A 12,847-nucleotide genomic window follows, 5' to 3' on the forward strand; every position below is an offset into this window, starting at 1 on the left:
AACCTAGTAAAGTATAAAGAGTAAATGTACTTAGTTACCTTCCACCACTGAAAAGCTTAATTTCCAGGTTACTTAGTTCTTCTAATTTAAGCAACTCAAGTTTAGTCTGCTTAATTTTTCTAACTAAGCAGAAGTTCGTTATTGATGTAAACAGCAGTGCAGGTGAGGGTGCTGAGCCTGAGCTCCAAACAGATAAACAAGCTTCATCCTTACACGACCGCCACGTGTCACAGTCAGGAGGGCGTGCTGAGCCAACCAGAGGAGAAGAGAGCCATTGGTACCACATCAGGTATGCACGGTCAATTGCTGGGTGCCGAACAGCACGCAAGTAGTTTCAGTGACAACTTTTATTTTCACCACAAGTGTTCACAACTGGAATGTGAGTTTCACAAATGCTAAATACAACAACTAAACCATAGAGGTTTATGCAGCCTGAGCTAAGTGAGCAATCTGGTCATTCGTCAGTGGAAAACAGCTGCTCCGAGGATTGGGCTGGAGGGAGAGTCAACCTGGGTCCGGGGAAAGGGTCAGAGTCACTGAATATAGACGTTCAGGTAGGGTTCGGGAGGAATATGGGCAAGCTGTGAGTTAGCGCAGGTGGTCTGTAGTGGCAGGGAGGCAGGCAGGTGAACGGGGTGAACAACCCGTGGGACTGGCAGGTGGTCCAGCGTCCAGATGGGAGCTCTTCGGCAGAGATTTGCGTCCAGCAACTTGATGCGTGGAAGGGTTAGCTGAGAATCTGCCGAAGAGAGGTTGCGTACGCTGGCCTTATGAGTCCCCGGCTTAATCACCCACAGGTGCGAGCAATCAGCAGAACACAGAGGCCCCTCCCAGCGGTGGAGATGCCGGCTCAGAGGGAGACGCACTAGCACACCCCTGGACCATGACACGCACAAAACACACCTGCACCTGCAGCACAGAGTCCTCCAGCCGGGGTGTAGCTTTGAGCCTGTGGCCTGATGGGAGTTGTAGTTCTTTCACAGGGTCTTCTCTCTTAATCAGAGAATCAGTGATCTGAGGAGGAGGCTCCATCTGTGAAGATAGCTGATCACTGAGGTGGTGGAGGAAAAAATGCAGCAGTACAGAGCCGTTCTCCTCCTGCAGGGGGTGCTGTGGTGTCTTCAGCCTGAGCGGGTGGAGCAGGAGAGCTGGAGATGAACTTCCTGAGTGAGCTGCTGGGCATGAAGGTGGTGCTGCTGCTGGAGCAGAGAGTCTTTACAGGAGAGACAGGGGGAGGGCGCCGCCATGATGGTGATGTTGGTGTAACGCCATCATGGATGAAATAAAGCTCGTGTGCTTTTTTCTGACATGTCAACTTTTTTTCCCCTTTCAGAAACAAAGACGTCACATCTGAGCTGGATCAAAGGAACAAATAACGTTTATTACTGTCGTCATAGCGATCTTACAAAATTGCATCTTTACCCTAGTACAGGTGTGGGGTTCTCACGCGTAACTCCGCCCCCATGGCTGTGATTAGAGATATTACAGAGTCTTTTTTAATCATAGTCAGTCCATCAAACAGCCTGAGCTCACAGCACAGCTGAGTCTGTGTAGCTGCAGGTCATCTGTCCGGCCAGCAGGTGGAAGCAGCGTGCAGAAGAAGAACTGAGCGCCCAGGTTACCAGTCAGAGGTAAACGTGTTTCAAGGAACAGAAGAAGAGTTCAAACCAACCTTTAAAAGTCCTCCAAACATTTTATTAAATTAAATCTGAAAAGCCAGGAAACCTCACCAAACCTTTCACAATAAAAGCTCTTTACATCTTTATTTACATGTTAGCACCTGCTGTCTGCAAACCTTCAGCCTGAAGGCGGGGTTAGTCACCTGGGACCACAGCTGTAGCTCTCTGATTGGACGCTTTCAAAGCAAAGCGTGAGAGCAAGGCTATCTTCCTAAAATACTGGAGGCTTCTCAGGGCAAAGCTGTTGTCTCGTCTGTCCGCGACAGAGCTCGTCATCGTCCTGCCTCCAGACTCTGCGGATGAGTGGGTGGAGCCTCAGAGCTCAGGGGCAATTCTCGTATACGCCTCCCTCACCACCATCCATCTGGTAGATGTTGTCCACGGCGGCGGGCTGAGCGTGCAGCTGCAGAGTCGACGACGTGGGGTTGAACCGCACCGAGTCGCTGATATGCCGATGCTGCCGAGGACTGAGACATGAGAGCGAGAGTGTTAGTCAGCTGACCTTTGGCTATAGAAACATTAATGAGATTACTCTGACTGCAGGAGATTATAACATCCTGCAGAGAAGCTCCAAAATAAAACGATTTGCTGCTTCTGTCACATTTTATTATAAACCAAATATTAAAAAATATGATTTAATTTTATCCACACATCTAAAACTCTAAGCTGCTGATTGAATCTGTTTCCTGCTTCCATCCTCATCATGACTCAGATTTTCCAAAGTAAAAGCCTCAGACTTGACTCAAAGCAGTGTGAAAGGTCACTTCCTGTTCGTGACTCTGATTATGCTGCAGTTCAAATGAAGCATTAACGAGCAGTCGTGTTAATGATGATGATGAAGGACCTTCCTCCCCATGCTCTGAGGCTCCAGTGCAGCAGTGATGGAGCTGGAAACACTGAGGCTGTGGATCAACCACACCCACTCGTGCTGGAGCAGCTCTGATGGACTCGGCTCACAGTCGCTGAATCACAAACCAAAGATCGAGACAACCCGTCCCTGTAAACGGCAGAGCTTTGGTAGTGTCGCGCTTGTTCTTGAGTTTGGACGCCATAATGGCGGACTGTGTTCAGGGCTTTTATGGACGGTGTTTCTAGTAGCGGAGGGGTGGAGGGTGTGGTGCTGCTGTGGGTGAACATGAGGCTCTGACACGGGCGTCAGCTCGAAATGATTCCACTCTGATGGGCCTTAAAGGTCGAGCGAGCCGCCGTTGGCTGGTTTGAACTCTGTGGTTGTCTCACCTCTCAGTTTCAGTCTGAACACGCGATGAAGGCTGAGAGATGATGAGTCACGACTTCTCAGCAGCGCCCGCGATGGTCGAGGTGCGGAGACACGTTAGTTACTCAGAAACACAAAGATAAGGATCGTGCACTCACACTGTGTGGAGGAGCTTCAGTCTTCTCACTGCAGAGACACAAAACAGCAGAAACATGTTAATGACGAGACGTTTGTGACATAAAAAGAACAAAGCACACAAATCAGCACCAAGCCGAGCGACCGAGCCCGACGCGAGAAACACAAAGACCAACACACTGAGACGCGCTCCTGATGATCAGTGACCTCGCCTGAAACATCCAGACACCGTCGCTCTGTGAGGGCGGCGAGGTCAACGCTGCCGACGCCATGTTGGGTCCAGATCACAGCTCACGAAGAGCTGAATGAGCTCAGAACATCGTTCAGTTTCTTTATTTTAACGTTGTTTCCTGTCTTACATGCGCGCACAGCAGCAGACTGCAGCTAGCTTCATGCATGCAGCAGATGCTTCGGCCCGTGGGAGGACCAGAGGAGGCCCTGACACGCACCTTCATCTGGAGTTTAACATGATTCACTGCAGAAATGATGAGTCACGTCACACGGACGTGTTCGCTAATGCAGCTCAGCGTTTCCATCAGAGCTGCTGCTACAGAGCGGGGGCGCTGACGTCAGCACGAGGGTCTACCGCACGATTCTCAGTAATGATGAGCGATCCAGCCCACGCGCTCGCTCTGCGGCGACACAGACCCGAACATCTGGTTCTCAGGAGAAGGCGGAGCTCCTCGGGCGTGTCTGCAGAGGTGAAGCTCGGGAACAAACTGTTGAAATGTTCACACCTTCAGCTCGGCCTCCGCACCATCTCAGCGGTCTCGCCTCCTGCAGGGGGCGCTGTGGTGTCTCTAAGCTTCCCTCTCACTGGAGCTCCATGTTTGTGTTAAACAGTCTGGTTTCAGCGCACTCTCTTGTCTCCGAGACATCTCCACGCCTTCACAGGTGTGCAACACCTGTCCACTCCTCATCCTCTTGTCCTTTTGCAAGGCTCCATTAAATATCCAACGATTATTGTACAAAAATAAAAACAATCAGCTGATCTGAGAGGACCTGACCAGGATGCGTCCCTGTTTATTAAACCGCGCTGCGTCACATGACCTCCATGTTTCCTGTCTGGCTCAGCTAAAAACACCAGATCATGGACGGGGAACTTCCTCTTTGTCCTCCTTTACTTTGTGCTTCTCTGCTCTGGCTTCCAGTTTCCTACAGGATCAAACTTTTAGCCGAGCCCCTTCATACCTGTCTGAGCTCCTTTCATGCTCCAGAAAAAGCAGGAGGTCCAGCTCAGGATGAATTAGTCCGTCCCTCGGACTAAACTCAAATCTCGTGGCGATAGAGCCTTCTCTCTGGCAGGTCCCAGACTTTGGAGTAGTTTCCGCCTAAATATTTAAATCACTTCTAAAGACACATTTTTATACTCTGTTTAACACACTATGACCATTTGGTCTTATTCAGTAGTCTTAGGTTTTGTTTTATTCTCTTATTGTCCCTTTATGTTTATTGTTTTACATTGTTTCTGTTTTAATGGCATCATTGTTGGGCACTTTGTGCAGCACGAGCTGTCTGGAAATGTGTATAGACAAACTTGACCTTGTCACTGTGAGGACAGTTTGACTAAACTCACCCAGGAGTCCTACGATGGCAAGCAGAGACACCAGCCCCAGCAGGACGCAGACGACCACCACCATCAGCTGACCGCCGTCCTCGCCCTGTAAACCCAGAAAAACACCACATGACTCTGTCACAGGGAAGCTTCACCTTCTGTAATGCAATCAGCAGAGAGTTCGTCTGTTTGACTGACTACTCTTTGGTCTCACAGCATTTATTCAGATAACACTTTTATATTTGGTGCCTTCTTTCCCAGCATGCATCTGGCTGCCACAGTGAAGTCAGTGCGATGGCTTTAAAAAGCTCAACAACACAATGAACTCGTATTGATCCACACAAAGTTCAGTGTATTTCCCATTTAGCCTCCTTACCCCTCAGAGACTGAGCACAAAATCACTACATGTCCACCTGCTGCCCCTGGACAGGTGTGGTAAAAGGTGTGACTCCACCTGTGTCGTGTTATTCAGTATCTGTGGTGTATAAATAGCCCTGCTGCTTCTCTGATTATCAGGTGGTCAGTGGGTTGGTCTTGTTTGTGGTTTTCTGGTCTCACTCTCTTGTTGTCTAAACTGCTTTTGTTTCCTCTTGTTCTTGTTGCAATTATAATCATTGCATATTAGGACCATATCACCCTATTAGAGACCTTGTAGTACCATATCACCCTATCAGAGCACTTGGCTCTCGCTCTGCAGGCCTACTTGTTGTTCCTAGAGTATTTAAAAGTAGAATGGGAGGCAGAGCCTTCAGTTTTCAGGCCCCTCTTCTGTGGAACCAGCTTCCAGTTTGGATTCAGGAGACAGACACTATCTCTACTTTCAAGATTAGGCTTCAAACTTTCCTTTTTGATAAAGCATATAGTTAGAGCTGGACCAGGTGACCCTGAATCCTCCCTTAGTTATGCTGCAATAGACGTAGGCTGCCGGGGATTCCCATGATGCATTGAGTTTTTCCTTTCCAGTCACCTTTCTCACTCACTATGTGTTAACAGACCTCTCTGCATTGAATCATATCTGTTATTAATCTCTGTCTCTCTTCCACAGCATGTCTTTATCCTGTCTTCCTTCTCTCACCCCAACCAATCACAGCAGATGGCCCCGCCCCTCCCTGAGCCTGGTTCTGTTGGAGGTTTCTTCCTGTTAAAAGGGAGTTTTTCCTTCCCACTGTCGCCAAAGTGCTTGTTCATAGGGGGTCATATGATTGTTGGGTTTATCTCTGTGCGTATTATTGTACGATCTACTGTATGATTAAAGCGCCTTGAGGCGACTGTTGTTGTGATTTGAGGCTGTATAAATAGTTTTTATCAGCTTGTCAGTTATCTTTAAGTTGCTCTAATCTTTACAAATACTGTGTGTGTGTGAAAAAATAATAAATTTTATATATAAAGAACCAAGAAATACTTTTTTATCTCAGGTTCTGGTTTGGACTGTCCAATCACACGAGGCCGCGTTAGCAGCAGTGTGAGGTGCAGACAATCCAAATAACATGATCAGAAACATTTAAGACACAAGCTGACATGAATACAATTTACTGCTTTTTAAGATATAATGTGAGACGTAAGGACCCACAGACACCTGGGAGATGTTTATTCATGTAACTCGATGAGGGTCGCTCACATGGATCCTGCTGCTGGATGTAACTCTGTGAACCTGCAGGGATTTCATACACTCAGAGGAAAGACTTCTACAAACAGCTGGAAGCGTGCAGGATTATTGTTAGGATGATTCTCACTGTTCACATCCTCAGTATGAAATATGTGAGGTGATGGTAACAACAGCAGGTTTGACACAGCTAAGGGAGGACGTAACTCCATTAGGTTTAGCGGTTATAGATCGCAGTGACTGCAGTGTTTTTAATGTGAAACTGTCTTTAAGGATGTGAAAGTCCCGACACCCTGACTTTGGTCGTTCTCAGCGACTTCATGTTTTCATGGTGTTTTTCTTTCCTCACCTCGCTGCTGTTCGTCATGGTGGAGGGCGAAGTCAGGAGGCTTTCTGCGGAGGTCATGTGACCTGCAGCATGAGGAAGCGAAAGCAGAAGATTTTAAGACAGCTGTGTCAGCAGCAGCATGATGTCATGATGATTTAATTTTAGCCTCTGATTCTTTATTCCAGAAACACACTGAGTCTGAGATCAAACAGTTCCTGTCACTTTCAGTCTGATTGGACAAAAATCAGGAAGCGATGCTATAATTATGTGACGACTAATAAAGTTTGTTCCACAGAAATGTAAACGATCCTCTTTCCTGTCATCTGTGTTTGGTCCTGACAATCATGTGTTACTTCATTTCTGTCATCAGCTGATTAATCACAGGTCACCTTCAGAGGCTGCCGTCGGCTCTGTGGGCGTCTCTGAGTTTGGCGCCGTCCATGTGGGAGTTTGTGGCGCTGAAACAGATCATTGACATGACGTCAGCACACTCTGCTTCAGATGAGTCTTTGTAATGAGAGGATCAGCAGGTGAGAGCAGTTAAATGGACACGTCTTCAGAGAGCTGCAGCTTCCTCGTGATGCTATTATCAGGAAACTAAAGCTAAACAGAGATTTCTTTATTTAAACACGACTCGAGTCACGACTTCATGATGCTCAAATGAAAAGAGGAAAAGGAAACAGCCCCGAGGTTAGACCTGGTCGACGTGCTGATTTCTGAACAAGGACAACTGTGTGAGGAAGACTCTCTTCTCACTGTGTAGACTGAGACGAAGCTGTAGTTGCTATGATACCAGAGTCCGATGGTTCTGGTGTTGTAATAATTCCTCACCTGTGGCGACGCTCAGGTCAAAGTGATGCTTCTCATCGTTGAACCAGCCGGGTATCTCCACCCTGCAGCCGTATCGTCCAGCGTCTCCCTCTGTGAGGTTCATGATGGTCAGAGACACGTCTCCGTCCTCCAGTCGGCCCAGCAGCTCATACCTGCTGGAAGCTCTGGTTAACACTCTGAGTCCATCTGTGGAGATCAGCGGATTGGAGCAGCGACTGGCTGGTATTTCTCCTCGCTGCCAGCACGCTGACAGAGCGCCGTGATATTTCCTGTCATATTTACAGGGCAGAGTGACGTCCTGACCTGTGTGACCTTTGACCCTGCTGCTGTCACATTCACAGACTGGAAACAGAAACACAGGAAAGCTTTGTTACATCAGATCCAAACTCTGCTCAGGGCTCAGATCAGGTCAATGTCATATCATCTTCACTGGTTTTACTGGTTTAACTGGGTCTGAGAGAGTAATTTCGAAACGGGGATCAATAAAGAATAGATTATTATCATTATTAAACTGGCGTTTTAATCGATACCAGTGCCTGATCAGTTTTATAGATTCTGCTTGTTTGGCAGTTTGATGTCAAAGTTTAAAAGAGAAGGTCAAAGGAGCTTGCAAAGAAAAGCGTCTGGACTTCTTTAAGTTTCTTGAAGACGTTTTAACTCTCATCCGAGAAGCTTCTTCAGTTCTAAAACCAGAAGTTTAGTTCAAAAATCATCCCCTATGTAGCCGGTGTATCAGAGAAACTCAGGAGAGTTTTCTCCAAGCACGACATCCTGGTTTCAGACCCAGCAACACGCTCAGACACAAACTGGTTCATCCCAAAGATTACAAGACGAACTCCCAACTCTTGAGCCACGATCGCCCTTTCGCCTCCTTTATCTTAGTGTCCTCGATTACTTTCAACTCTGTCTTGTTACCCTTATGTTTCCTTGCTCTCGGATCACCTGCTGCTTCCATGTAAAGCTTCAGTTTGTTTCTCTTCTCTGTATGTTCCCTTTGTTCCTTCGGTCTTTAGGTATTCAGACTCTGCTCTTTGTGTGTTATTGGAGTTATTAAAGGTTAGTTTTGTCTTTGACCTCCAAGACTCAAAAACAACACATAAGGATGAGAATCATGGAAAACAAACCCAGATGATGTTTGTGAAGCCTCAACATGAACATTTCCATCGTCACCATGGAAACCAAACATGAGAAGCAGGAGGTGGATGAGACTGAAACAACTTGTCAGTCACAGGTTTTTAGCCAATGAGCATTTCCAGGATAATCCTCCTCTCCGACACATGGAGTGACCAAAATCTACAAACTACACGTTAAATTAGATTAAATATGAAAACAGTGACTGAGTTCACACTCATCAGGTCGGGGATCAGCCCCAGGCCCCCTGCTGGTCATTAGAAGAATGCAGGTTTAAGACACATTTGGCTTCACTTTTTAGAAATCCAAGCTCCGTCCAGCTTTGCTCTCTGTCAGCTCACCCAGGCTCAGCGCCAGAGAGACTTTGACCTTTAGATGAATTCTCACACAGCTACAGATATGACAGAGAGAAGAAGACGTTTATCCACCGTAACCCTGGAGAGGACGGCAGTGAGGTTTAGACCGCCACTGACCCTGTCCCCCCGAGGTTGTGACAAAATCACTGCTTTTTGTTCATCAGTGAAGAGACGTCAGAGATCAGTTTCAGTAAAAAAAAGACCTTTGGGGTCATCTGAGGTTAAAAGGAAGCACACGGTGAACCAGCTGTTATCGCTGGGTAACATGACGGTTAACAGGTTTTCATTCTCGTTGTTAGCCAACCCTTCAGGAAACCCAGCTGTGCTGACGGGGAATCGAGTTTTCACACAACTATAAAACACATCCACCATGTGAGGCAGAGAGATAAAAAAACAGCAAAGTTTCACCAGCAGCACAGCTGAGGTGGATCCCACGTTTTCAGTGATGATGAAGGTTAAATAAAGACACCAGACAAATAAATCTCAGGATCAGAGACAGTGGAAAGGTGCAGGTTACCTGTGAGCAGCGCCAGCAGCAGCACGACCTTCATGACGAAGCCCGAGTGACTCGTCAGAGCTCGCCAACAGCCTGCGAGTCATCACAGCTGCACGCTGCAAAAAATGATCCTGAAACCACAAAAACAGAGAGGCGGGGCTCCTGACACAGTCTTTACTCAAACAGTTAATCCACGGATTCGACTCCAGATTATTTCCTTTACAGTTCAGCGTTTTGTTGACATTTAGCTCCCTCTGTTATCATCCTCACCCCCTCGTGTCCTCCATGTTTTCTTCCTTTACGTTTTATAGTTTGTTTTTTTCTGGAGGTCTCATGCTTTGTAGCGCTGTGGTTCTTGTTGTACTTGAGTTTATGATTGATGCACTCTGTTCAGTGTAGCCTGTGTAGTATTTATTCTTGGAGTTATTTCCTGTTTTATTTTGGTAGTTGGCTTTCTTCTGTCTTGTGCTTAGTTTTACTTCCTCCCCCGTCTGTCGCCCTCCTGATCACCCCAGGTGTATAAATAGTCCTTCCCTCAGTCTTTGGTTCAGTTTGTTGCCTTCGTTGGACTGTTATTAGGCCGGGCCGTTAACCAGATTAACCAGTCAGGAGCAGATTATAGAGCAGAGATGGTGGTTTCGCAGCACAGCGACCCCTGAAAGCTGAGCTGAGAACGGTCACAGACAACAACAATAAAGAAACAAAAATAGTTTTGAGTTCAGTTTAAGTCCAGAGTCTTTGTGTCCGTCCCTCTCGTCTTATGCACATAGAACAAATGTCTGAAGGTTGACGTAAGCATGAAGGTGGTGCTGCTGTTCAGATGAAGCTGACCTCAGACGTTTGCTTCTGTCTGCTCTCAGAACTGAAGCCACAGTAGACGCCAGAATGAAGCTTTGAATCCTCAGAGTTAAACCAGCAGCATCGTTTCGCTTAGATTAATCAAAAACAGCTATTTACTAGAAATGAAACCTTCAGAGCTCACCAGGGGCCGCAGGCCACGCTTTGTGAACCACTGATGTGAAAAACATTAAATATGATATTTCAGTCATTACAAAACATGTATTATAGTATTTAATTAATAGCTGCAGTATTTATTGTGTATTAAACTATTTTATTGTCTACAGAGAACATTTAATATCTATTCTGTGTACATTTGTAATATTTTATGCGTAATTATGGTTTATTTATAGTATTTTCTTGCATCTTTCAGTGTTTCTGCAGCTGAGCAGGCAGAGCTGAGCTGCAGTCACTACTTTCATGGTTAAGTTACTAAACTTCCGCCTCACAGACAGCAGGATGACTACGAGGGGGAAGTTTTCCCCCACAGCACAGCTGAGTCTGTTCAGCTGCAGTTCATCGATCAGCCACACGGTGGAGGCAACGAGCATTAAACAGGAGTGAGAAACACAAGAAGAAGAACTCACAGTGAGGAAAAAAAGGTGAGTTCCAACCGACCATTAAAACAATTAAATTAGCAGACTCATTTGTACTGTTGAAAGTGATTATTTAACACATCAAGCCTTAAATAAAGGATTGTTTAAGGCTTCCAAGCTTGAGGTCCATACGGTACATCTCAAGGAATCAATTTTCTCACTTAACGAGATTATAAAAGATGCCAGAACTGAATATTTTGCTTATCTAACAGCTTCAAAAAAGAAAAATCCCAGAGTATAGTTTGAAACAATTAAAAACATTGTCTCTCGTGATATTCCTCATGTACCAGTCTATACTAAATCTCATTGTAATGACTTTATTTTAATTGAATTGATTGATTTACCTTTATTAGTCCCACAAGGGGAAATTTCATAAGGCTGCCGACCTATTGCACGCAATGGCGGCGCCATCTTACCCTCCGACCATACATACATGACACAAAACATCACATGGGGAAGACAGGTCAGAGAGGTATAACAATGGAAAATGCACCACATGAGGAAAGATAAGGAGAAAAAAATAACTCCCCCAGACTGAGCTCCAACAGTTTGAGAACAGAAAAAACACCTCTGCACACGAAACACCTATCAATACACAGTGTTGGGGAGTAACGGAATACATGTACCGCCGTTACGTATTTAAAATACAAAATATGAGTAACTGTATTCCGTTACAGTTACCGTTTAAAAAGGTGGTATTCAGAATACAGTTACTTTGTTGAAATAAATGGATTACACTGCGGTACTTTCCTGTTTCATATTGTCGCGGGTCAGGACTGTTTGGGTTTTGTTTGACAGCTACGTTCTGTTGTTCCAGGCGGCAGCAGCGTTACGGTTGCCATGGTTACAGGGCGACGCTCTCTCTCTCTCTGCGACTGTGTGTTTCCTGGGTGAGAGAGGCCTTTTCGTTGTTGTTGTTGTGCTAAGCTAACAGGCAGAATGCTACAAGCATAGCTCTAAAGAATGTAGCATCATGGGCAGTGTAGTCCGTGCTGCAGGGAGAATGGACTGCCATACACGTTATGGGTCTGTGAGCGCGAGGAGGGAGAAAAAGGAGAGTGGAAAAGTACGAGTTGTCATCGAGGAAAAACGGGAGCTGGAAGCATGTAAATATAATAATAACCACTTCAGCCAAGAAGAGAGCCTGACGAGCCCAGTTGTAAGTAAGCTATTAAGACTCGACTGTACACCGTGTTCCTGTTTTCCTCCAAAAACAATAAGTTCCGTTGGAGCAGCCTTTCAACGCCTCTCTCTGTCTCTCGCAAGAAAAGTTGACCCAGACAACAAAGTAAAGCTATTTTTCGGCTACGAGCCGACAGGGACCCCGCCGTATTAGTCAGAGGTCCCTTTACTACAGTTCGGAGTCGTGGACCTTCAGTAATAGTAATAAATCACACAGCAATAGTACATTCACGTTGTTGTAAAAAGCATGATAATATATTAAGTAATCCAAAGTATTCAGAATACGTTACTGTCATTGAGTAACGTAACGGAATACGTTACAGAATACATTTTGGGGCATGTAATCTGTAATCTGTAATGGAATACATTTTAAAAGTAACCTTCCCAACACTGTCAATACACCAAAGAAACACATGACAAGCAACAGGGGGGGTAAAGGGTGAGAGACCGCCGATTTAGACAGCACATCCGGGCCTGCAGCCTGTGCGCTGGTCTCCTTGATCCACCGTCAGCATCGGAGGGGAATAAGTGTCGAAGGCGTTTGGAAAGGGAGGGGGGATGAGTGCATATCAGTGTATATGTGTGTGTGTGTGTGTGTGTGTCTGTGTGTGTGCGTGTCCAGAGTTCAGCTGAGACAGTGTCCTTCGCCCTGCCAGGCTAAGTAAACAGTCTTCCAGCCAACCCAGGTGGCCTTGCATGGAATGGGAAGAACAGTCTAAACACAGTCGTTATCAGGGTGTTGTTGTTCGGCTCCAGCCTTGAGCCCACAGCTGGTGCCGAGAGGGTATCCGCATGAAGTGATGGTGCTTTTTACTTTAGTGCGAACAGCTCATATGAATTTCAAAGCAGTTCTACAGTCCAACACTGGTCTCTCAATCTCCCGTTGGAGCGCCGCGAGCTTC

At 46.2% G+C, this 12,847-nt stretch overlaps 1 protein-coding gene across 2 annotated transcripts; it reads right to left on the minus strand.

Moving 5' to 3' along the window:
• Positions 1-1,360: 1,360 nt before the first annotated feature.
• On the minus strand, positions 1,361-9,494 carry LOC113031055 (hepatitis A virus cellular receptor 2 homolog). Of its 2 annotated transcripts, XM_026182923.2 has the most exons (7): positions 9,352-9,494; positions 7,348-7,689; positions 6,906-6,974; positions 6,538-6,599; positions 4,607-4,691; positions 3,054-3,081; positions 1,361-2,146 (listed from the first exon to the last, which is right to left on the minus strand). In XM_026182923.2, exons 1-7 carry the CDS (start codon positions 9,383-9,385, stop codon positions 2,002-2,004), a joined length of 765 nt encoding a protein of 254 aa, XP_026038708.2. In that variant the 5' UTR covers positions 9,386-9,494; the 3' UTR covers positions 1,361-2,001. The 2 variants fall into 2 exon arrangements, with proteins under 2 accessions (XP_026038708.2, XP_080163783.1); XM_080307657.1 differs by lacking the exon at positions 6,906-6,974.
• Between the last annotated feature and the right edge of the window lie 3,353 nt (positions 9,495-12,847).

This window comes from Astatotilapia calliptera, chromosome 10 (genome assembly GCF_964374335.1).
Source record: "Astatotilapia calliptera chromosome 10, fAstCal68.1, whole genome shotgun sequence".
Taxonomy (NCBI): Eukaryota; Metazoa; Chordata; class Actinopteri; order Cichliformes; family Cichlidae; genus Astatotilapia; species Astatotilapia calliptera.